The 24051-nt window shown below is 37.0% G+C and overlaps 1 protein-coding gene across 5 annotated transcripts in view; it reads left to right on the forward strand.

Annotated features, from left to right (window-relative positions):
* ngf (nerve growth factor) overlaps positions 1-21876 on the forward strand; it is a 63825-nt gene extending 41949 nt beyond the window's left edge. For 3 of the 5 annotated variants that reach the window (XM_031895714.1, XM_031895715.1, XM_012956913.3), the window contains 2 exons: positions 12072-12190; positions 21027-21870. In XM_031895714.1, the coding sequence (XP_031751574.1) occupies positions 21039-21734 (696 nt within the window). In that variant the 5' untranslated portion in view covers positions 12072-12190; positions 21027-21038 and the 3' untranslated portion in view covers positions 21735-21870. Of the gene's footprint in view, positions 1-4989; positions 5097-12071; positions 12191-21026 lie in introns of those variants that run through there. The other 2 variants (XM_031895716.1, NM_001129924.1) reach the window with 2 other exon arrangements.
* The last annotated feature ends 2175 nt before the right edge of the window (positions 21877-24051 follow it).

A 24051-nucleotide genomic window follows, 5' to 3' on the forward strand; every position in this document is an offset into this window, starting at 1 on the left:
ACCCATAGCCTTTTTTGCTTAGTTCAGTAATTTGAAGTAGCCATTCTTGGAGAATCTAACAAGCCCAGATATACCTTTTTTAAGGGAAAAGAAGACATACAGTGGCTCATTTACAAGATTGGAGTATTTAATGTGCTCACATAATTGCGTATTTTAATTTGCCCTGCAATCATTCCACTAGTGTTGTGGCATAACTGAAATGCAGAGTATGTACATAAGTTTGCACTGCGCTACATTTTTAAATGACACTGTGTTCAAGTTTTGGTGACAAAGAAAAATTTATGCTGAAAAATTTGAACAATTGTGAGTTTATACTGACAAAATTTAAGCTTTAAAGGAAAATTATCCTCTCAGAATGAATACTTAACCTACAGATAGTTAATATCATATTAATATATAATTACATAAATATCAGTAAATATTGCCATTTTACATCTTTTCCCTTGATCCACCATTTTATGATGATCTGTTTGCCCCCTCAGAGATCAACTGACAGGAAATAAGGCAGCTCTAACAGGAAGAATTGTAAGAGTAAACGACAGAACTCTGGGGTGTGTTTAACTAAGGTTGTAGATAAATATCACTGGTGATGTTGCCCATAGCAACCAATCAGCAATTAAATTTGAACAGTCACCTTTAAGTTATGGTGGCCAAGCGAGCAGATCTTCTCCCAATATCCCCACCTACGGGTGGGCGATATCGGGCAAATTTAGGCTAATTCGATCATCTGGCCCTGGGGCCAAACGATCAGATTATAACGATCCGACTAAATCTTTTAACCTGCCCGAACGATATCTGCCCAATTTCAGGACAGATATCGGCTGGGCAGGTCCGTCGTTTCTGCCCCTACATGGGCCGATAAGCTGCTGAATCAGTCTAAGGGACCGATATCGGCAGCTACAATCGGCCCATATATGGCCACCTTTAGAATTCAAAAGCAAAGATCTGATTGGTTGCTATGGGCATCATCACTGGTGAATGGTATCTCCAATCTTAGTAAACATGCCCCTTGGACCATTAATTGACTCATGTGACCTAACATGATCGTACAATCCCAGGTGAAGATCCTATATTTTTATGAAAATGGTTTACTTAGCTGAGCAGGGTTTTACATATGGGCCGTGTTATGTAATATATTTTTATAGAGACCTACATTGTTCGGGGGTATAATTCTCCTTTAATAAATGAACCCCACTGTGCGTCGCCTATTGTATAAGCACTTCAACCACCAAGAAATTCCAGTCAAAATGGCTAAGCTCTCAGCCCATTGGAGGGTTATATTATTTGTGAAATCTGACATACTCTATTCCTAGAATTATATCACAATGATGCAACCAATAATAGTTCTTCTCTAGGCTCTTTAATTGTTTTGCGCCAAACAGTGAAAATCTGTACTTATAAGGAGAGGCAGGATGCAAGCTATTGCACTTGTAAAAAAGTATTAGTAATTCTTTTTCATTTTCCTGTCTGTCTTGACATGTCTTTGTGGCTTAAGTTTCTTTCACTGAATTTCCCACATGAAAAAAATATCTATGCTAAGTTTTAGAAGGCAATTATCTGTGCTGTAATTGATTCCAAAGTACCTTTGCTTTATGTAAAGGAATCATTAACACTCTGCCAATACCCTCATTAAATAGTGCCAGTTGTATATGTTTGGATTCCAGGTATTCACTAATTGTAAAGAGATTTAACTGGGTAGCGCCAAACATCATTTTCATCTGCAATCACACAACTGCAAGGGTAAATAAGAAAGATATTTTAGGCATTTGCGTGCAATTAAGGTGTATCTGTTCTGACACAATCTCACATTCTACTGGTCATCGTCAGTTTTTATGTGTTTTTTTTTATCTCCTAGGCGAAAACTGCATTTATTAATGTGAGTAAAAAAATGTTGGTATCATATTATCCATACTTGAAGCATTATAAGTTTAACACTTAAAGTGAGAGCTAATGTAAATAATCATTATAAATCATACAAATGCAAGTTTCTGTCCATGCTATTTTTCAATGAAAAATAGTAAAATTTAGTTTTTCTAGGCCAGTGCAGTGCTGCATGGGGCAAGGCAAAAAAACCTACTTAGCACTATTCTTATACTAGAATATAAAATGGGCAATTCTGGGCAAGACACCTGGCCAATTAGTCTAGATAAATGAAGATTCTCATTCATCCAGGTCATGATATACAGTATCTAGTAGAGTTAATTCTATTGGTTACTGTATAGTCTATTATTATTATTAACATTTATTTATAAAGCACCAACATATTCCACAGCGCTGTACAATAAGTCTAGTTAAGACTCCTGGAGGACAGCTGACATCTAAGAAATAGAGAAAATGGTATGAGGCGACTAACAAACAAGGTAACATGGTTTCCATCTTGGCCCACCTCACTTCTGCTCTATACTTACTTCTTGCTCTAGGGAGCAAGTAAATGTGCAAAAGAATCTAATCTGTGGGCCAGTGTGCTTGCAGCGCTACGATTTTCTCCATTCTACAGGGGAACAGTCAGTTATGATTTATGCAGCTTGGGAAAGTGTCTGGGGGCCAGTGTAATAGTTATAAAACATTCATACCATCAAAATAGATTTGAATTTAATTGATTTATGGACCCTGTGCAGCTATAAGACATTTTATAGCTCTCCCTCCATGAGAGATACAACTGTTAATGTCTATATCTGGGGTTTTATGCTTAATTTTCACCCCCATCCTGTACTAAATGTTTTACATGGTATTAAAATATAAGACTTGGGAGAGTCATGCCTTATACCTTTTTTGCCATTTACCTTTAAGCCATGGACCCTAGGCTCTATCCCCACTCTGTGTATTCAACCAAATGGGTCTTTTTGGCCTCACATCACGTTTTCACCCCCCCCCCCCAAACTTGAATATGGTCTACCCCATCTGTATAAATTGGGATTAACCTTGAGGTAGTGCTACATTTTCCAAAGCACTTTTAACTTAAAGATAGGCAGCTAGTTTTTGTAGGGTTCCTTATTCGTTCCTTCTTCACTACAGGGACAGGGGCTCTGCTGCCTTGAGGTCAGAAACTCACCTCACCCTGCATAGTTACCAGGGCAGTCAAAAAGCTACACCTCAAAAGCCAAAAATTGAATTGGAATGTTGTCTCATCTAGTGCAAAAAGCACTATTGTGATACATGTGATCAACCTGCTTGAATGACAAAAAAGAATGGAGGGGCGGCAATGACTAGGTCACCTCAGGGTGGCACACAGCCCTGAAATGCCCCTGTACATTGAACATGCTAGAGACAGCTGACAGCTGAATCACAATAAAATACAGTGGAGGACTGTGAAATGGTGAAAAAGGTGAATTTGTAATTGTGACAAATATTAGGCTAGTGCCTAGGTTGTTTTCACTTTTTCAGAGTGCTCTAGGTTTCCTCTAGGTACCCTAGTTTGCACTCACACTCCAAAACATATAGGCAAATTAATTGGCTCCCTATAAAATTGACCCTCAGTGGGTGGCTGTGATAGGGATGCTGGATTGTAAGCTCCACTACATCAGGTAACCAATTAAAATCGCATTGGTAACTAAAAAGTCGCGATAATTTCCGAAAAAATCGCAAAATACCAATCATTACGAAAAAAATGCAATCGGACGCATTCGGCCCGTTCGTGGGTTAGTAAATGTGCCCCTAAAAGTATGTTTTTGGCAGCTTTTTTTTGCTTATGTTTTATTCCATATATCCAAGAAATACTGTAGAAATAGGTAGTGACTATGGCCATCAGTGGTGTAGCAAAACAGGTTATTGGAGAAATAAAGAAAACCAGCTGTGCTGTGTAATAGCAAATAAGCCCCATGGTATGCTTTGTTGGAACCCTTTGTGGCATTGCTGTACATTCTGTGCCATGCTATGCTGGATTTCCAAGCCTCTCTGCCTTGTTTCACTCTGATACTTTCCCTTTCTTTACTTAGCAGCAAGGGTAAAACTCTCGGTTATTTGATCTTTTCCAATACACTGAGAAACAATGGATGCTCGCTATAGATAAAACCCTACATTGATTGCTCATGTTACATCCTGGAAACCCTATTTGTTTATTTGTCAAAGGAAATCAATGCTTTTGTTTTCTTTGTTTATTTGTTTTATACTATTTTCCTTTAAGACTTTAGAGTAATAACTTGCAACTAAGGATGAATTAACAATGGAAACTGCAACCTTTACTGTTAAAAAAGTGCTTATCTTCCATTATTTTTACCTTAATAGGTCTGCGAGCCCATGTTCTGTACAAATAATTTTTCAATCAATGGAAGATAAATTGCTTTTATGAGTAAAATATATTATAGTCATCAAGAATGAAAAAGTGCAGTCTGTCAAGACTTGGGTTAGGTGCCCAGACATGATTAAAATTTGACATTGTATTAAGAAATGGTTCAAACCACTTTAAGAAGCTCAGAAGTCAGAAGTAAGCATTAGGACAAGGGTATGAGCTCAGTTTAAATCTCCATTATTCATTCCATTCCATTTAGGCATGTAAGGATCACTTGTGCAAAGTGCTATTTCAGACATAATTTGCTATTTTAAAAAAAATCATTTTAGCTTAGTGGCAGCCACATGACAGTTGCACTCAATGCATTAAACCAAATGCAAATGCACATGCAGGCGGTAGCACATTACATGCAAGTTGAGGTTAACGTTTACCGAGTTGGGATCGAGTTATTTCCAGTGCTTTGCGTTAAATGATATTAGCATGTGATTATTTTGGAGCAAGTCTGCTGCTCCCATTGACGTAACCCGATGTGAGAACCGTGGAATTACCGTCAGGGTGGTGTTAGCTTCAGGGTCCCACAGCATCAATAGTCACATTATAGGAATTCTCATATGCGTTTTGTACCGAAAAGGGTACTTAGTCATAGCCTATGACTAAGTACCCTTTTTGGTACGAAACACGTAAGGCTTTTTTGGCATTATGTGTATGGATATAATAAACTGAAATGTTTTTACTTTGATATTGAGCTGCTTTGAAACTTTTTTCAGAGTACCAGAGTGCCTGCCTGGTTTCCCCTATGTGAATTTCTATATTGGCTCCCCAAGCTAAAGGTCTGGGGCATGAGCACTCGGACCCATCACTATTAGGGGTAAGACTTCAACCTCAATTACTTGAACTGTGGGTTCTGCATTTTTTGAGCCTTATCAATAGTCACACACAATGCAATAGAAGAAGCATGATGGATGCAATAGTGCACAGTTATACAGAAGTAGCATGTTGGGATGCAAGTAGTTTTAATGAACTGTGTCAATAAGTGCAACATTTGTGTCCATTTCCGTGCAACTGCACTTTTTCCTGTGTTTGTAAATAAGTCCTCTGTTCTCCAGATTGCAAGAAAAACAGGAAAATAAACTCTAGCACAGTTTACATATCCTTTATTTTGCTGTGATCACGGTATCCAACTTGGACTTACTAGCCTGTAACTTGCAGAATTAGATATGTAAGTGACATTGATTTACAGGGCTTATATGTTTTTTTTGGCAAGATATTGTTGTACTGTACATGGCAAGCTATTTGCAAGAGGATTTGTAAGTATCTATGCATTTATATAAAGGGTGTGATTTGAATTAGTAATGAATTCACTGCGGGGCAAAGATCTGAAAATAATAACTGCTTCATACTTTATTAATTAGGAGATCATAGCAAAATTGTTTCTTTTGGAAAACATCAGGATGTGATCAGTGCAGGTTTGGTAAACTTACCCCAAAGTCCCAACTGACTGAGAAACCCTTAAGAAACAACATATTCCCATACACATTTTCTTTTGTAATTAGGTCCAAATGCATTAAAAACACTTAACCAGAAACACTGTTTTGCTTATGAATCAGCTGCTGTTTGAAACATGCCTTGCTTGCAACTCTTTGTACAAATGAGTGGAAGTGTTTCACTAATTCCCATGGTGCAGCGGGCGACCCTGGACCATAATCTAAAGGCTTTCTGCTTCAATTACACCCGCTTAATTTCTCTTGCATAAACCACAGGGCATGTTGTTGCTATTAAAATATAATCCTTAAGTGGGAATAAAACCAAATCTTTAACAAGTTAATTTGTTATGCTTCGAATCGTGCCTCCACTCTTCTATGGAAACTAGCTCTAACAAATATATGCATATATTAGCAGCTGTCTGTACTACTTAAGGGCACTACCGTGTTAAAACCAAGCTCCATTTTTGTTACTGAAAACAATGTGTAATGTACCATGGGAAACAACTGATTTAGTTACATTTTGAATAATGTAGAGATGCATTCAGGGGCGTAACTAGCCACACCCTGCACCCTGGCCCCCAGCAGGGCACCTCCCCTCCAGACTTGCACTTCCCAGAAATATTTCCCTGTCCTGCCTCCCGCAAAATGCCTCCAGCAGGCTCAGAGGGGGTGGTATTTAAATGCCAGATTTGGTTTGGGATTTGAAAATCTGAGCTTTTTTTGGCAGTTTTCAAATTTATCTGACTTGAAATGCCAGCCCTATCAAATCTAAACCAATACAATCACATGATTTTAGACCACATGACTACAGAAGTTGGAGATTTAGCATGTAGATTTTTCTACCCAGGGATTTTGTTAATTTAAAATGCAAATTAGGATTCAGATTTGGTTCAGTATTTGGTCAAATGTTTCATGGAAGATTCAGTATTCAGCCAAATACAAAAAAAGTGGATTTGGTGCCCCCCATAAAGGGCAGGCAGAGTATGGCATACACAGGTAGCATAAGGCAGGCAGAGTATGGCACAAACAGGCAGCATAAGGCAGGCAGAGTATGACACACACAGGCAGCAAAGGGCAGGCAGAGTATGGCACACACAGGTAGCATAGGGCAGGCAGAGTATGGCACACACAGGCAGCAAAGGGCAGGCAGAGTATGGCACGCACAGGCAGCATAAGACAGGCAGAGTATGGCACACAGGCAGCATAAGGCAGGGAGAACATGGCACACATAGGCATATACACATATACACATAGGAAACCTATCATGACTACGCAGGTAACTGATCATGACCACTCCAAGATGAACAGTTTGTACTGCAGTACATACAGTGACACAATGCCAGCACTGCTCCTACAGTCTGTCTGAGGTGTAAACAGGTGAACAATAGGGGATCCTACAGTCTAAGGTTCTATATGTGTGAACAATACAAGGGTTTACAGCCTGAATCTGAGGTGTGAACAATGCAGGGGCCAGTGAATTTTTGTACTGGTACCATTTAAAGCTTACACAAAATTAAGTAGTCACAGCAGCCAGACAGGTGTGGGGTGAGACATTGGGGGACGCAGGCCATCAGTTGGACAGCACTGCTACTGGACAATCTGGTCTTCTTTTTCCAGGGCATATACTCAATATCCTTATTAGTTTAATGTACTTTCCTGCTCAGCTTTTCCTAGCTTTTCAGGCAGAATTAGATTGAGTCCGATTCTAAATGAATTCAGTCAGAATCATTATCTGTCATAATAAATCCCAGCACGATTATAGATCAATTTTAATTTAACTGATCCACTATGAGGGTTGATAAATCAGCCCCCTAACACAGAAGTTAGGTAGGCTTTATATGGAGCCTGAACTTGACTGCAGCTTTTTGTTCTTTTTTTCAACCTCAGCTATTGTGTACAGTTTTTATACAATCGATTATAGGAGACTTCAAGGAATATTTATACATACAGAAATTTGGTATAAAATTGGTTGCATATCTATAATGCTCCTATGGGTAAAAGACATGCAGATGCACCTTTTTAAAAAATGTTATGCCAGAGTTATTATTTATATCTTCTTAAAACTCACTTTTCATGATAAAACATGGGATCACATTACACTAGCAATGCCACTTCTTCTGTCTCTGAGGAAGTAGCATTCTGCCAATGTGTTAGACATTTTTGCATTGCTAGTGTGATGCGATCCCAGTGTCGGACTGGCCCACTAGGATACCAGGAAAACTCCCGGTGGGCCCAGGTGTCAGTGGACCCTCCTCCTCCTGGCCATGGCCTTCATGGCCATTCCCTATTTCTGATTGGGAAAAAATAGGAGAAATAGATAGAAGAATAGATGCTGGCAAGTAAATAAAAGAGACTAGGAGAATAAAGAGGTTGGGTGAGGAAAGGAGGAAAAATAGTTTGGAAATTGGACCTAGGGTCTAAGGTTTTCTGGTGGGCCCCTCGGGTCCCAGTTCGACACTGTGCGATCCCACATTTTATCCTGAATAAAGTGAGCTTGTAGGAAGAACCATCCATCTCTACATATTCTTTCATTTGCATCTGCAACACTTATTGAGGCCGATTCACTAAAGGTCGATAAAGCATGCGATAATTAATTCACCGAAGTCATTTTGCATGCGTTAAGATGCATATCGCAATGCGTTATTTACCTCGCATTACGCAAATTCTCACATACAAATAATACTAACGCATGATTCACAAACACATATGAAGCGTTAAACGCGCTAAATATTGCATTAGTCTGTGCGAAGATTAACACCTACTTGGGGCAGGCGGTACTTAAAGAAAATTGTGTTTGTGAGCTTTTGACAACCTAACATGTACTTTGCAGTGGGATTTTTTCAAGTATGTGTTGGCCCCAGAGCGATGCATCCTCCAGTTTTCAGGGAAATGGTCATTTTCAGAACAGTAGTTTTCTGAAAGTAATGGCTACGTGCGTAAAATCGCGCGCTAATATAGAACGTCGCAAAATATATCACGCGCAGCAGGAAATACGCAAGAAAAACGTTCATTGCAAGTTAAATAACGCAAAGAACATTGCTTCTTAATTATGATGCCTGTCCTTATAGTGAATCGAGCGTCACAAAAAATAAGAAGCAATAAAATTTTTAACACATGCTATAAATAGTGCTTGTTTTATCAACCTTTAGTGAATCGTCCCCATTGTGTTATACCAGAATTTACTATTATTATATAATACCTGAATAGATTTTGCAGAGTCCATTGAGATCAGTGGAACAAACCACTATCGTATTTGCATAAAAAACTACAATTATTACTCCATTCGAGTAGGCTACTTTACTCACTATGGAAGGTTTCTACGCACAATTACTACAGTGTTACAGAGCTTTATATGTTTACATGGTAAACTGAATTGGATAGAACTGTAACCAGAAGATAAAGGGCCCCAATATAAAAATATTTTAGGTTCTATAAAACATGAGAAATTTTTCAAACTGTATTTTGGTCTGTGCCTCACTGGTCCCCATATCTCTTGGTCTAACCTCCCAGCATTCACAGGTCCTTCTTCCTCTATAGATATTGTATAGGGACTGTATTGTAAGAGATTGTATTTCTGTGTCCGTTTTAGAAAACTTTACTGAAATACCATTAAGGCTAGTGACCTGAGTGCAGACATACAGAGCAAGCAAAGATAAATAAAAATGCTCACTGCATGTTCACTATACACTGTTCAGCTGTTGTACTGTGTTTAATGTATATTGGGCATGTTAATTAACACTGGGGAACCACCTCCTTCTGGAACCTTCTGCGCCAAGGAGATTCCCTGTGCCACACTGTCACCTACTGACTGGAATCAGCAATTGCATTAATCACATTTAACCATAAAACACAGAAATTGATAACCCTTCTTACAAGTACAGGTATTTGCACCCTGAATCCTATTACATAATTTTCTACTTATGGTGCTTATTCCTTCCTTTTCCTCAAATCACTTTTAAGTCCTAAAGCTTAGAAGGATTACGAAATAAATCCTTATTTGTAAAGGTGTGGATTTAGCCACTTTGATAGTTTGTTTTGTACAGAAAATGCTCCAGTGTGTGATTAAAAAAGGTGGAATATGGGGGGGGGGGGGAATTTATGTGTGACAATATACAGGTATAGGACCCATTATCCGGAATGCTCGGGCCAAGGGTATTCCGGATAAGGGGTCTTTCCGTAATTTAAATCTCCATACCTTAGGTCTACTAAGAAAATCAATAAAACATTCATTAAACCCAATAGGATTGTTTTGCCTCCAATAAGGATTATTTATATCTTAGTTGGGATCAATTACAAGGTACTGTTCTATTACTAAGGAGAAAAAGGAAATCAGTTTTACAATTCTGAATTATTTGATTAAAATGGGATCTATGGGAGATGGGCTTGCCGTAATTCAGAGCTTTCTGGATAACAGGTTTTCAGATAAGGGATCCCATACCTGTTTATTATTATTATTAGCAATAAGCATAATTATTTTAAGAAAACAATAATTTAAACATAGAATACTTTGCAAGTTTTGCTTTTAATGTGCATCTGTTGGTGTTCTTCCTCCTATGCTGCATTTTGTATATAGGAAAAAGCACAGCACTTTTTTTTTACAGATTGTAACAGATTTTTCTGTAATGGGCAGTATAAGATATACTGTACAATTAGTTTCAGGCCAAAGAAAAAATGCTGTTAGTTTATCGTGTTTGTATGTCTCCTTTCCTCCCTTATGATAATTATGGTGCAAGAACCTTGGTGATGAAAGGTTTAAAGAATAATTCAGTTTCATACAGATCAATAGGTTCTGGTCGCCAAGAATATTTCCAGAAATATTAGAAAGCCTCAGTATGGTTAAAAGATTCTGATGTTTGGTAATGGGATGAGACACAGCAAGTATTCTGGCAGTGAGCAGCTCCAAGAAAAACAAGAGTGCGATTTTATACTATTTCCTTTGGCTGCGGGGCAGAAACAAACTTGTCACCATCAATTATTGGAGTGTAATTCATTTAGTTAGGATTACAATCCATCATCAATAAGCAAAACGTAGCGTAATAGCAAACAAATATCTTAAGTGGAATATATCATCCAAAATTTATAAAAAGTTTTGATTTATATAGCCATTTTCTGCCTTGGAACTTTAATTCTGTTGTGCTGCAGTTAAATCAGCCATCTTTGGGAGTATTAGTATGTAGGCACAATGTTAAGTTGGTGAGCCAGGGACCATTTAGCAATATTACCCCTATATGTAATAAAAGGCACTAAGCTTGCCAAGGAGCAGTAACCCATAGCAATAAGATGTTTACTATTAAACAGGTGATCAGTAAGTTCTACTTGCTGATTGGTTGCTATGGGTTACTGCTTCTGGGCAAACTTGGTGCCTTATATTACATAACCCCAATTATGTTTAGCAATACTGATTTACAAACAGTGAAGCATGTCCAGATATGCAGTAATCTAACCAGACACAAACCTATGTACAAATATATACAGTAAGGAGGCCATACATTAAACTCTCTGGCTTCTTATTTTAATCATGGCAGATGATTAGTGATGAGCAAATTTTTTATATATTCTGCATTTCGCCATTGGCAAATTGTTTCACAAAACTGGCACAAAAGTTTGCCACAACAAAAATTCAGTGGGTGAGAAAAAAGTCATGTAAAAAAAGTTGCACATGTCAAAAAAAATCATGCGGTTAACGCATTTCGCATTTTTAGCTGTTTCGCACATTTTTTAGCAGTTTCACAAATTTTATTTTTCGCTCATCACTACAGATGATAAAAGAGCTTCCATTGAAGATAGAAAAAGAGGGAAAAAAGGAACTGATAGAACTGATAGAACTGAGGAATCTAGAATCTGGGACATTTTGCAAAAAATGGTTTGGAGTAAATGGGAAGGTGGCATTACAATGTAGCTAAGGTGTTTTCAGCTCTGGAAAATGTATGTGTAAAAGTACGCAGTGCTATACAGCAATAGCCTATATATTGCCCTACTTTGTTAGAGAAGCTCCTTTCCTTAATGCTGCAACTGTTCTCCATAAAAAAAATGGTTCCCATGTTGCTAATTTTTTCCAAAAACAGTACCTGGACAGCTCTGTAGATAGATAAAGAAAGGGCTTACATCCTATTGTTGGATGTAAATTCAACAGACTGAATTTCAAAATTGTAAAATTGTAGGTTGGGATGAATTTCAAACTATACCAAGCAAAAAAAAGTTTGTTCATCCCTAGTCATCATCACTCAGTAAAAAAAAACCATGATAAATCAGCTTCTAAATATAAAACATGTCAATAGTTTTTTTTGAACAGTCATATTATTTATAAAGCCGTCTTTTTCATGACTAATACTGAAAACAAATTCTTCTTTTACCAACAGCAAAGCTCCATCTGGACTGCACTACGTACAGATGGTATGCTGGGCCTCAACTCAGCTCAGCGTTTGACCGCAATAAAGGCCTCTATAACAGAGCAGCTTTCCATTCTGTACAACCAAAGGTATGCTGTACTATGCAAGAGGATTTGAGATAAATCTATTGAATGCATGATCACTCCTCACCAATATAGGATTTGTTTTATTTACATATCTAATAAACATTTTGGGACAAATATAACTGGTACTTTTCACTACTCCAATAACAAAAGGCCACTAATGATTTTTTGGTTGTTATGGCTTACAGGTTTGAGATGTACTGTGTTAGTAGTTTATTCTATTGGAAACAGGAGTTTATATTAAACTTTAAAAGCTTTCTAAGCAATTTGGCCTCTCCTTCAGGTACATCACATAATTTATTTATTGTACCTTTTATTTATATATCATACAATTACTGCATTAAATATGCTATGATTAATGCTAGCTTAGCTAGAGTCATTTTGAAAAGTAAGCAATTACAAACATGTCTGCTTGGTAGAAATAATGATAAAGGATTAATAAAGAGCAACATATTAGAGATGATATTGTTTGGAAGAAAGGTCAGCTGGTCCCCCTTATATGTAAAGGCAAAGGTTATGAAGTCAGTCACCTCCTGTCACTATCATTGCCACTGGGTTGACTCTTTGCAAACAGATATTATTGTTGACTTGAACCAAAACAGTTGAAATTTCCAAACTTGTTTGATCTACAAAATGACTGATATTGATACTATGGGAATGTCAATTATGATCATTTCCTGGGCCAACACATATTGAAAATTGTACAGATACTTATCTCATGACAATATCTCGACATGTCTAGCCAAGCAGGACCTACGATGACTGGAAAAGACATCCTTCTACTTTGGTTATAGGCCATTTAGTCAACTGGGCTTGTTTTACATCCTAAATAATATTTCTTCTTGTACAGTCAAGCTGATGATGAGGATGGTGGCAGATGATAAAGCTCCTCTGTAACACTATAATTGCATTATCTGTAAGCCTGCTGATTTATCTTACCAATGATCTCTTCTGCAAGATGTTTGCTCTCTACAGTATGCTTTATTATTCTCTTTACCAACCAAGCAATCTTACAACCGTTTGACTTTTGAATGATCATATCTCTGTACATACTTCATGCCCAACTTTACTCAATTAGTACAACAATGCACCTGTATGTTAGAAGAGAAGGGCTACAACTTTTCTAATTGAGAAGTGCATTAACATTGTAAATATGTATTATTAAAATGTTTTTCAAGACATATTAACTTTCAGACAAATCATAGTGTGAGGTCTGTTCTAGATTATAGAGCTGCGTGTCACTAGCATTTCAAGCAGTAAAACACTTTTAAGAAGTGTTTGATGTGGAATTTAAACTGTCCATGTTCAGGTTTTCTGGCCTCAGTAATAGCTTCCTCATGAAAAGTAGGTCAGCTGGTAATATAAAAAAGTATATTGTGTCTGAGCCATCTGAAATATATTACCATGGCAAGAGACATTATGAGCTAGTGTTTATATTTAACTGTGTTTTTAAAAAAGTAAGGAAAATATACAACTGGTTTGCTTTGTTGGGAAAATTATTACAATGTATAAATGAATAATTTTAGGGGTCTGCAGGAAAGAGATTTTCAAATTAATTAAATTTTAGGGTTTGTATTTTGACAAAGTTATTTTACTTTTTCCTGTTTGAGTTTTTTTACATTTCACATAATTCAAATTAAGGGGAAAGCTGAAATGAACAGCATGTTGTGAGTAATAGAATGCACTGATATGTAGAAATATGGTGGCAAGATGCTTCAAGTGGTAATTTAAACCTGTGCACAGATGGATCATCGTTTAATCCCTTGCCCCTTCCATTTTACGTCTCTTTCAATCAGCACATTTAGCTTAAGGAGGGATAATGAGTTCTGTGTAATGAGTTCTTCTATTGCCCTCCATACTATGGTGTTTAAAGCAGAATAGATACGGAATTCATTATATGGAGAGGGGATAACCAGGAACAGAACTGACTGAAGGCAAAACAAAACCTTTTTTGAAAGCACTTCCTGCAGATAACCCAAGACAAAGTTTTATTTTTACTGAAACAACAGACATAACACATGTATAGCACAAGTCATATGTATTGAGTTCTTGCTGAACATAGGTGTAAATTGCCCTTACACTTAAGAAACTAAAAGGGGTACCTAACATACCAATGTGATTTGCTTATCTAGTATGCTTAACCTAACTAAAAGCTCATTGAGGCGATAGCTAACAAGATAATGTTTGAACCCACCTTAACTGCTAGTATAAAAAAGGAACTTACATTATTGTTATTGATAACACCCTGGGACATTGGGGGCCAGTTATACTCTCTGCCCCATATTTAGATGCCAGCTTATAAGAAATAGTGATGCTATACAAATAAGCAAATTGAACCTTTGGCTAAACTGGTGCTATAAAAAACCTTTTAGGGCCATGCCAAGTCCATAGGCCTAAATTTAGCCAGTTCTACAGGCCAGGCCCAGCCTAGCAATCTGTGGGTTCTGGCAAATGCCAGAGAGGCTGCTGTATGATCCAGTAGACAGTCACTAGTTATTGGGCTGTAAGGACCTCTGTTTCAAAAAAATGAAAACTCAAAAGTAAAACTTCGGCATTTAAAAGCTTGTGAGTTTTTGTAGAAGTCAATGGGAGTTGTCCTAGGCAAAGTCAAGCCATATTTTCAGTTCAAGATTTCCAAGTTGTATTCGAGTTTGTAAATTCACCAATTCAAGGTATTCAAGTTTTTCTATTGAAATGAGTTTTGTGACTGAATTTGATTTTATTCAAATCAGAAAACACTCTCAAATTCAAAAACTCCAAAATTGAAAAATAAGCCTATAAATGTAATATTATTATCTATAGAAGATTACAGGTATGGGTCTGTTATTCAAATAACTTTAAAATACATGAATAACATTTGCCACAGATTCCTATTTTAAGAGACTGACTTGCCCTTTGCGAGTAGTAATTCATTTAATTGTACTCTTAGTTAACTAACTTAGCATAACTCTATATTGATGGCAAAAATATGCTCTTTATATGTTTACATGAATGGTTTAGTATCAAGCAAAATATCTATTGTTAAAAAAGGAGATATTTTACTTTACAGCTCCATTATATTCCCTGCACAAGGTGTGTATCACACATAGCTGATCACGTCTGATGGTTTTAATAAATTATCAATAAAGCATTGACCCTTAAAACCCTGCTGGAATGAATTGATTTCTTCACATTGCCTTAATAAAGTAGTAATAATTGAAAAGAATAGTGTATTTAAAATATACAAGCCATAGGGAAAACATCAGTTTTTATTACTTAAATTTAAACCACCCAAACCTGTAACTCATCAGTCAAGTTATGAAACAAGTTTTGTCAGGAATAAAAAACAAATTGTGACTAAAGAATTAATAATGAGTGTGTGCACCATAGAAAATCAATCTAATGAATTGCCAAATAGATAAAATATAAAAAGTTGTATTTTCCCTAGAGGAGATACTGTAATATCTAAAGATGTGCTACTGAATAAAGAAAAGCTGAATGTAGCTAACTGCCTTTGGACTATGACCAGCTATTTGAAGCATTGTAGAAATAGGTCTCATTGCTGTATGCACTGGGGATCATTTGGAGAGTGTAAGCTTGATGGACTTTTGCTTTTTTTAATCCACATTAACTGTGTAAGTACTCTATACTATCCTTTTAATAAAAAAAAATATCAACATTTGTAGCTAGCAACAAGTTGCATCTACATTCCTACTCTGGTGAGGAAAACCCACACAAGCACAAGGAGAACATCTAAACTTCTTGCAGATACTGTTCTGGCTGAGACTGAACCTAGGACCCCAGCACCACAAGGTCATGATTTTAACCATTACACCACTATGCTGAACAATGACATTTTAACATTATTAAAGGAGAAGGAAGGCATTTTGGCATTTTATTGCCAATAGATTAGCCACAGTAGTGCAAACTAGAACACTATATTTATTCTGTAGAAAGCCTTACCATACCTGAGATAACAGCCCTAGAAGCTCCCTTTCTTTGTTTAAGCAGCTGCCATTTTAGCTTGGTCTCAGTAACTTCTGTGCTACTGTTAGCTCAGATTAGAGCAGAGAGGGGAGGGGAGAGAGAGCAGAGATGGGAGGGGAGAGAGAGCAGAGACGGGAGGGGGAGAGAAGAGAAAGAGGAGGGGGAGAGAGCAAAAGGGAGGGGGAGAAAAAGCTGCACAGACTTATGGCGTGAAGGATTTTTCTGAGAGATGTCGAGTCTGATACCGAAGAACATGTTTTGAACATTTTGAACATTCTTTTGATTGAGGCAGTGTTTTTGTGAGTGTTTATGGCTGTATTTACATAGACCTTTCTGATAGATCATAATTAGTTTTCCTTGTCCTTTAATAACATAAAATAAAATTTAGTTGATTCCTTCTCTGGAAAATACAAAGAAAGGGAAGCCAACAACATGCCCCTCTTGTATGTTGCACTGCCCCTCTTGTATATGGCACTGCCCCTCTTGTATGTGGCACTGCCCCTCTTGTATATGGCACTGCCCCTTTTGTATATGGCACTGCCCCTCTTGTATATAGCACTGCCCCTGAATACACAGAAAAGCAGAATTCTTTGAACTCCATTCAGTAGTGGGTGCGATTTAAAGGCGTCAGGGTGCTTTGTGGACAAAAAACAAGGCACTTTCCACCTTGTCCTCCCATTGTAAAAGAGACATAAATTGTTGATTCACATCCTCAGAACACTAGTCATTGTTCCATGCAGACATAAACAATCAAGCTGGATTATGTCCCTGGTATTAGATAAGGATGAATCACAGCATTTGTTGTCATGTAATTGTAATAAAACCAGCTTGGCCTTGAATCTGTTTTGATTCAACAGTTTGGTGACTAATTACATTGCAATGTTTTATAGAAACGTCAGTAGAGCAGATTTGAAAGCATTAAATCATTTCTTTAACTGTTCTGGAATAAAATATATGCACACTATTAGATACTAAGCTTTATTTTACTATTATCCTATTAAGGTTGTTGAAACAACAGCAGTTATTGTGTTTCAGCCTCAGGAGAATTGAAGACAAATTTTGTCTCTGGATCTTGGCTTAATGACTACAGAGCAGTCTGCAGTGGATCTAATCAATGTGAGCATGACAGCCTTCATGCAGCATAGTTCCAACACAAACAATGCTCACTAGTTTCAGCATTCTGAAAAAAACACATTTCATATATAAAATTGTATACAATCTTTTCACTGCTTTGGTTATTTTCAACTATAAAAAACCAACTACAGTTCATATTTGACTTTTTGGCGCTTTTAGGTAGTGGTGCTTGACAATACCAGAATAAATGCATTTACCATTCAGTGTATAGGAAGTGACTTCAGGCAAGGAAAGGCACACTGACCAGCATAAATGTTCCTGAGAAGGGTGTGTTAGGTTTCATACAAACAAGAAAAATAGTGAATAATGGCAATAAATATTAATTAGCAGGGAATACTAAAATACTAAAACCACATTTTTTTTCCTCATCCATGAATAATGACAGAACTTATTCAGTTTAAAAGCTTAAACTGAACTATTGTAGTCATATATTTTCTCTACATTGTTACTCTACATTGCAAACCATTAAACATTGTTTTAGACCCAAGGGAGATTATATATATATATTTTATATATAAAAGTATCTATTCAAATACAGAGAAATAGTGAGAAGCTGTAAATGGAGGGTAGACAAAGAAGCTATAGAGATTCATGTATTCTGTTACTGCACTAAAAGGAGACATATAACCAGTTTTGTAGGCAATAATGAATAATATATGGCATATGGCACTAGTTTCACTCTGAGGAAAAAAAATCACTATTATTTTTAAAAACGGTCCCCTTAATTGAGAAAAGGGGTGGGCGTATTGAAATGGTCCCTGCCAGAAGCAAAGTAAGAGGGGGAGAGCCAATCACAGCCCTGTAGTCACACAAGCAATGATAGGCTTCAGTTCCCTATCAGGTCAGTCAATCCTACAGTTGGTATCCTACAATACAGTGTACTGAGTGCCACCGGCACACCTGCACAGCCTGGGAAAGGAGGCAGCAGGAAGTGAAACATATGGGCAGGACAAGTAGGGTTTTTGGAGAAATTTTCATGAAATAGAACATTTTTTTAGCATATTCCTTTTATATTTAAAAGAGTATAAATCACTGGCATATTCTTGTTTTTTTTACACATTATGTGCCCTTTAAAATATTTCATGTTCCCTTGTAATTTAATATGTTTTGGTTGGCAGAAAATATAAGATTTGATTTTGTTGTTGGCGTGGCCCTGTTTATTGAACGTGGCATATATACTACCTTATACAAAAAACAATTGTTTGCACAGGGTAGGAATGGCAGCTCTTAAAAGCCCAAGTTCCTCAGTTTCCAAGCACAGTAATGGTAATATCTAAATAAAACAAGAGAACACACACAGATGAAATGCAGATGAAATGTCTCATAGTATACATATAATTGACATTCAATGACTGGAATATAGTGGATTGTTTATCATCACCAGCCAATAATAGGAACAGTGTTAAAAAGTCCCCTAATGTCTGGGTACTAACTAGCAGCTGAATGGAATTAATCTCAAACATCACCCACATCTTATATAGACATGTCAGCAGCAATCTCATGTAGGGAAGCAAAAAACACTACATACAGTGAGGAACATAAGTATTTGAACACCCTGCGATTTTGCAAGTTCTCCCCCTTAGAAATCATGGAGGGGTCTGAAATTCACATTGTAGGTGCATTCCCACTGTGAGAGACAGCATTTAAAAAAAATTCAGGAAATCACTATATGATTTTTAAAGAATTTATTTGTATTACACTGCTGCACATAAGTATGTGAACACCTGAGAAAATCAGTGTTAATATTTGGTATAAAAGCCTTTGTTTGCAATTACAGAGGTCAAACGTTTCCTGTAGTTCTTGACCAGGTTTGCACACACTGCAACAGGAATTTTGTCCCACTCCTCCACACAGATCTCCTCTAGATCTCCTCTAGATCTGCCTCTGATATGCCTCTTACAAAGCCACTCCTTGGTTATCCTGGCTGTGTGCTTCGGGTCATTGTCATGTTGGAAGACCCAACCACAACCCATCTTCAATGCTCTGACTGAGGGAAGGAGGTTGTTGCTCAAAATCTCACAATACATGGCCCCATTCATCCTCTCCTTTATAGAGTGTAGTCGTCCTGTCCCCTTTGCAGAAAAGCACCCCCAAAGCATGATGTTACCACCCCCATACTTCACAGTAGGGATGGTGTTCTTGGGATGCAACTCATCCTTATGTTTCCTCCAAACACGGCCATCATGACCACATGACTTTCTTCCATGCCTCCTCTGGATCATCTAGATGGTCATTGGCAAACTTCAGACGGGCCTGGGCATGTGATGACTTGAGCAGGGGAACCTTCCGTGCAATGCATGATTAGAAATCATGACGGTGTAGTGTTCTACCAACAGTGACCTTTGAGTCAGTCATCTTTAGCCTCCTTTTTCTAACAATTGCTCCAGCAGATGATCTATTTTCACCAAGCTGCTTGGCAATTGCCCCGTAACCATTTCCAGCCTTGTGGAGGTCCACAATTTTGTCTCTGGTGTCTTTTGACAGCATTTTGGTCTTGCCCATGGTAGTAGTTGGAGTCTGACAGACTGTGGTTGGACAGGTGTCTTTAAAGAGCTCAGACAGGTGCTACTAATTTAGATTAATGAGTGGAATAGAGGTGGACTATTTAAAGGCAGAGTAACAGGTCTTTGAGAGCCAGAATTCTTGCTGATTGCCAGGTGTTCAAATACTTATGTGCAGCAGTGCAATACAAATAAATTCTTTAAAAATCATACAATGGGATTTCCTGAATTTTTCTTTTTTAAATGCAGTCTCTCACAGTGGGAATGCACCTACAATGTGAATTTCAGAACCCTCCATGATTTCTAAGTAGGAGAACTTTCAAAATCACAAGGTGTTCAAATACTTATGTTCCTCACTGTAGTGTAATATGTTTTAATGAACAATAACAATACATAAAAAAGCCAAAATGACTAATTAAAAACGACTTTGTTAAACTTGTGAAATAAAAAAACTTCCTATAATTCTTTTTATTAAAGATCTGTACCTGTACTACAATCCGCTACTTGCTGAGTCATTCCACTGTGTGTTCCTTTGCACAGGAGTTTCTGGACCTGATAAGCTTACTAAAAATGCAAATATCTCAAAAAACTGCTACAAACAGAAGATTTCTGTAAATTGCAAATATGCTCACAAAAGTTTACATCAATTCATTTTTTGGGTTTAGGTTCCTCTGAAGAATCCCTAGTCTACACTGTGCAAAAAGTTAAATGTAATGTTAACTTGCTATTTACATTGTAAAAAAAAAAAAATACCAATGGGCACAATTTTCTGATTATACCCATGTTATTAACTATTATATAACTATAATGTTACACGAAAACCTACTTTGTAGGATCTTATAATCTATTTCTCATTTATTCATAACTAGACTGCTGTAAATCTATATGCGCTTTATCACGGTGTTATTGTGAATTTTCTATGTATCTGCATTTGCGTTTGTGTGTTTCCCTTTGTCCTGTCGCAGTTATGGTTCTCTTTGTGCTTTACCTATCTGTTTTCTTGTGGTGCTGAATTTTTATTGCCATTTAGTTTTATATGAAGCATTTCTTTGCAGTTTAAGAGTTATTCAGATATAGAGGAATAATGGATTATGTAACCAAGCAGAATATTTGCATCTTTATAATTCTGTTACTCTACCTTACAGTTCTTTACTTAAAAATTATATAAAGCAGATGTTTTGTTGTTAAAATCTTAATGTAGTATAAAATATTTTATCTTTTGTTTTTTGTTTTTTTTCTAGGTGGATAGAGTAATGTCCATGTTGTACTACACTTTGTTTATAGCAATTCTCATCAGCGTACAGGCTGCACCAAAGACCAAAGACCATGCCCCAGCAAGGTCTTCAGCAAAATCCCGCATTCCTCATCACACACATCGAACTAAGTCTCTTCACCATCACCATGGAAAACTAGAGGCAAAGGAGCCTTCGTACTTTCACAATGTCACAGTGGACCCTAAACTTTTTAGAAAAAGGAAATTTCGATCTCCACGAGTTTTGTTTAGTACTCAACCTCCTCCATTGTCCGAGGACATACGAAATTTGCAATACTTGGACGATGAGGAATCTCTTAACAAAACCATCCGGTCTAAGAGGACAGTGCATCCGGTTCTTCACCGAGGGGAGTACTCTGTATGTGACAGCGTCAGTATGTGGGTTGGGGAAAAGACTACAGCCACCGACATCAAGGGCAAGGAGGTGACTGTGTTGGGAGAAGTAAATATAAACAATAGTGTTTTCAAACAGTACTTTTTTGAGACCAAATGCAGGGACCCAAAGCCAGTTTCAAGCGGATGCCGTGGGATTGATGCAAAGCATTGGAACTCTTATTGTACCACCACGCACACCTTTGTCAAAGCATTAACAATGGAAGGGAAGCAAGCAGCATGGAGATTCATACGGATTGATACAGCATGTGTCTGTGTGCTAAGCAGGAAAGGTCGAACCTAAGTGAAAACATTCTTGCCATCCCATCTTCTCCCCACCCCTACCTCAGCCTGTAAATTATTTTAAATTATATGGACTGCATGGTATATTTATAGTTTATACTGCAAAAAGAGAGACATTATTTATTAATAAACAATTTTTAAAATTCTGTGTTTGTGATTTTTCAAGCTTAGTTTTCTTTAAATAAAGGGAATCTGCATTTTTTATTTTGTAGATACAGGTATTGCCTGGTATAGCCTACTAAAAAATTATTTAAATATTAATTAAACCCAATAGGATTGTTCTATCTCCAATAAGGATTAATGATAGTGATATCTTAGTTAAGATCAAGTGCAATGAAGTGCATTGAGTCTATGGCAGAAGACCTTCCTGTAATTTGGAGCTATCTGGATAACGGGTTTCTGGATAACAGATTCCATACCTTATATTAGGGTTGCACCGAATTCGGATTCGGTTCGGGATTTGGCAAATCCTGGTGTTTTTTTCGGTTTGGGCTGGATCTGCGGTCCCGGCCGAACCAAATCCTAATTAGCATATGCTAATTAGAATTACGAAAGGGTTAAATGGGCAGTGAGAAAAAATCTTCGTTTCGGGATATGCCCCTATCCTGCTGGGTTGGTTCAGAGGTTCGGCCAAAACCCAAAAAGTGGGTTTGGTGCATCCCTACCTTATATACTGTGTAGATATATATAAATATATATATATATATATATATATATATATATATGGACAGAGAGCCGCACACAGTGTGTGGCTCTATGTCCATATATTTCTTTTTTAGCCAGCACCTAAGGCATTTGAATTTCTATAGGGTGTGCTCCACTCTTCCTTGTATATATATATATATATATATTATGTATATATATATATATATATCATACTAACTTAAGAGGCTAACCTATAAAGGGAACCAAACATTTTTTATTGGAAATACTTTAACAATAAGATATTTTTACTATAAGTGCAATTCCCATGTAGATGGAGCAAGCTTATCTAAAGCAGCAGAATGGTGTGCTCTGTGCACCAGATTTGTCAAATAAAGTTTGCTCCATCTATAGTTTTTTTGCTTGTTTATATATACTATATTACATATGGACCCAAGTGTAGGAATTTTTCTTTAGGGGTTCTCCTGCTTAAGTCAGTATTTACGTATTAATCACTACCTCATTGACTTATATTGAGGCGTCTAAGCTGGAATAATAATAGCTACAAGTAAGTACATCCTGGAACCCAGTGGAGCTACTTCATATACTGCACAAATTTAATTGGGAAACCATTACCTATTATATACCATATTTCCTTAAATAGTATTTATGTAGAGTTTAAAATATCATATAAAATATTAATAAAAATATAGAAAAGTACTGTATCAATGCACTGAATCCAGCATTTGTTTTATACAGTTGGATGCAGAATCTTACACAACAGGATCAAGACAATGCTAAACTGAATCCAAACCCTAACTTATGTATTTGATTATCAACAAAACTACATTATCTCTAACTTGCAGATGTAGCCTTCAACTAACCAATCATTTCATTTGCCCAACTCCAGAACATTATTACATTTATTTGAAGGGATGACACTGGATATTATGAATAAACAGTTTAAACCTTTAACTGCCAAAGATGTAGAGTCTATGTTACTATAGGGCCAGAAACAACGATTTTACATTTCTACATTCCACCCAAATGAATGGTAAAAGTGTGTTGCGGTGCCAATCCCCAGCAGTCAGAGGGTTAATCTATTTATTTGTCTGCAAGTATGATAGCATAACGAGTGTTTACAAATGTATTTGATTAAGTTGAGAAATTAATATTGTATTTTATAAATATTGTATTCAAACATAAAATTGTTTCTTCATTAGTACAAAAGGGAAGTGAAAAAATAACCGTAGGGGGGGAAAAACATGAAAGCTGTGCAATTGGTCTAATATGGCTTCACTGTAGAAAAACATTGTGTTATTTTATTTGTTACAATAAGTATGTTAATTATATTTTAAAAGAAAAGAACATTTGTTTAATTCAGTTGATTCTACACTTTTCAGGGCTTTAAGGGCTATTATACAATTGCTAGGCACAACACTAGGTGAAAAAAATGGATGCCAGTTAAAATGCTATACACAAGCACTTGCACCTACTTGTGTTCATCTGTATTAGTATCATGCCCCAGTTTGCTATTTGTGCCTACCTTGGTGAGTGTTAGGCACCCCCCAGGGAAATAGATAGCTTTTCTATGGGTTGGAGCTCCAGCAAACTGTACTAGATCATGGAAAAGCTGCCTAAGCATTGCACCAGCACCTACACTTGTGGCACCCTCT

Source organism: Xenopus tropicalis, chromosome 2 (genome assembly GCF_000004195.4).
Source record: "Xenopus tropicalis strain Nigerian chromosome 2, UCB_Xtro_10.0, whole genome shotgun sequence".
In the NCBI taxonomy this organism is placed as follows: Eukaryota; Metazoa; Chordata; class Amphibia; order Anura; family Pipidae; genus Xenopus; species Xenopus tropicalis.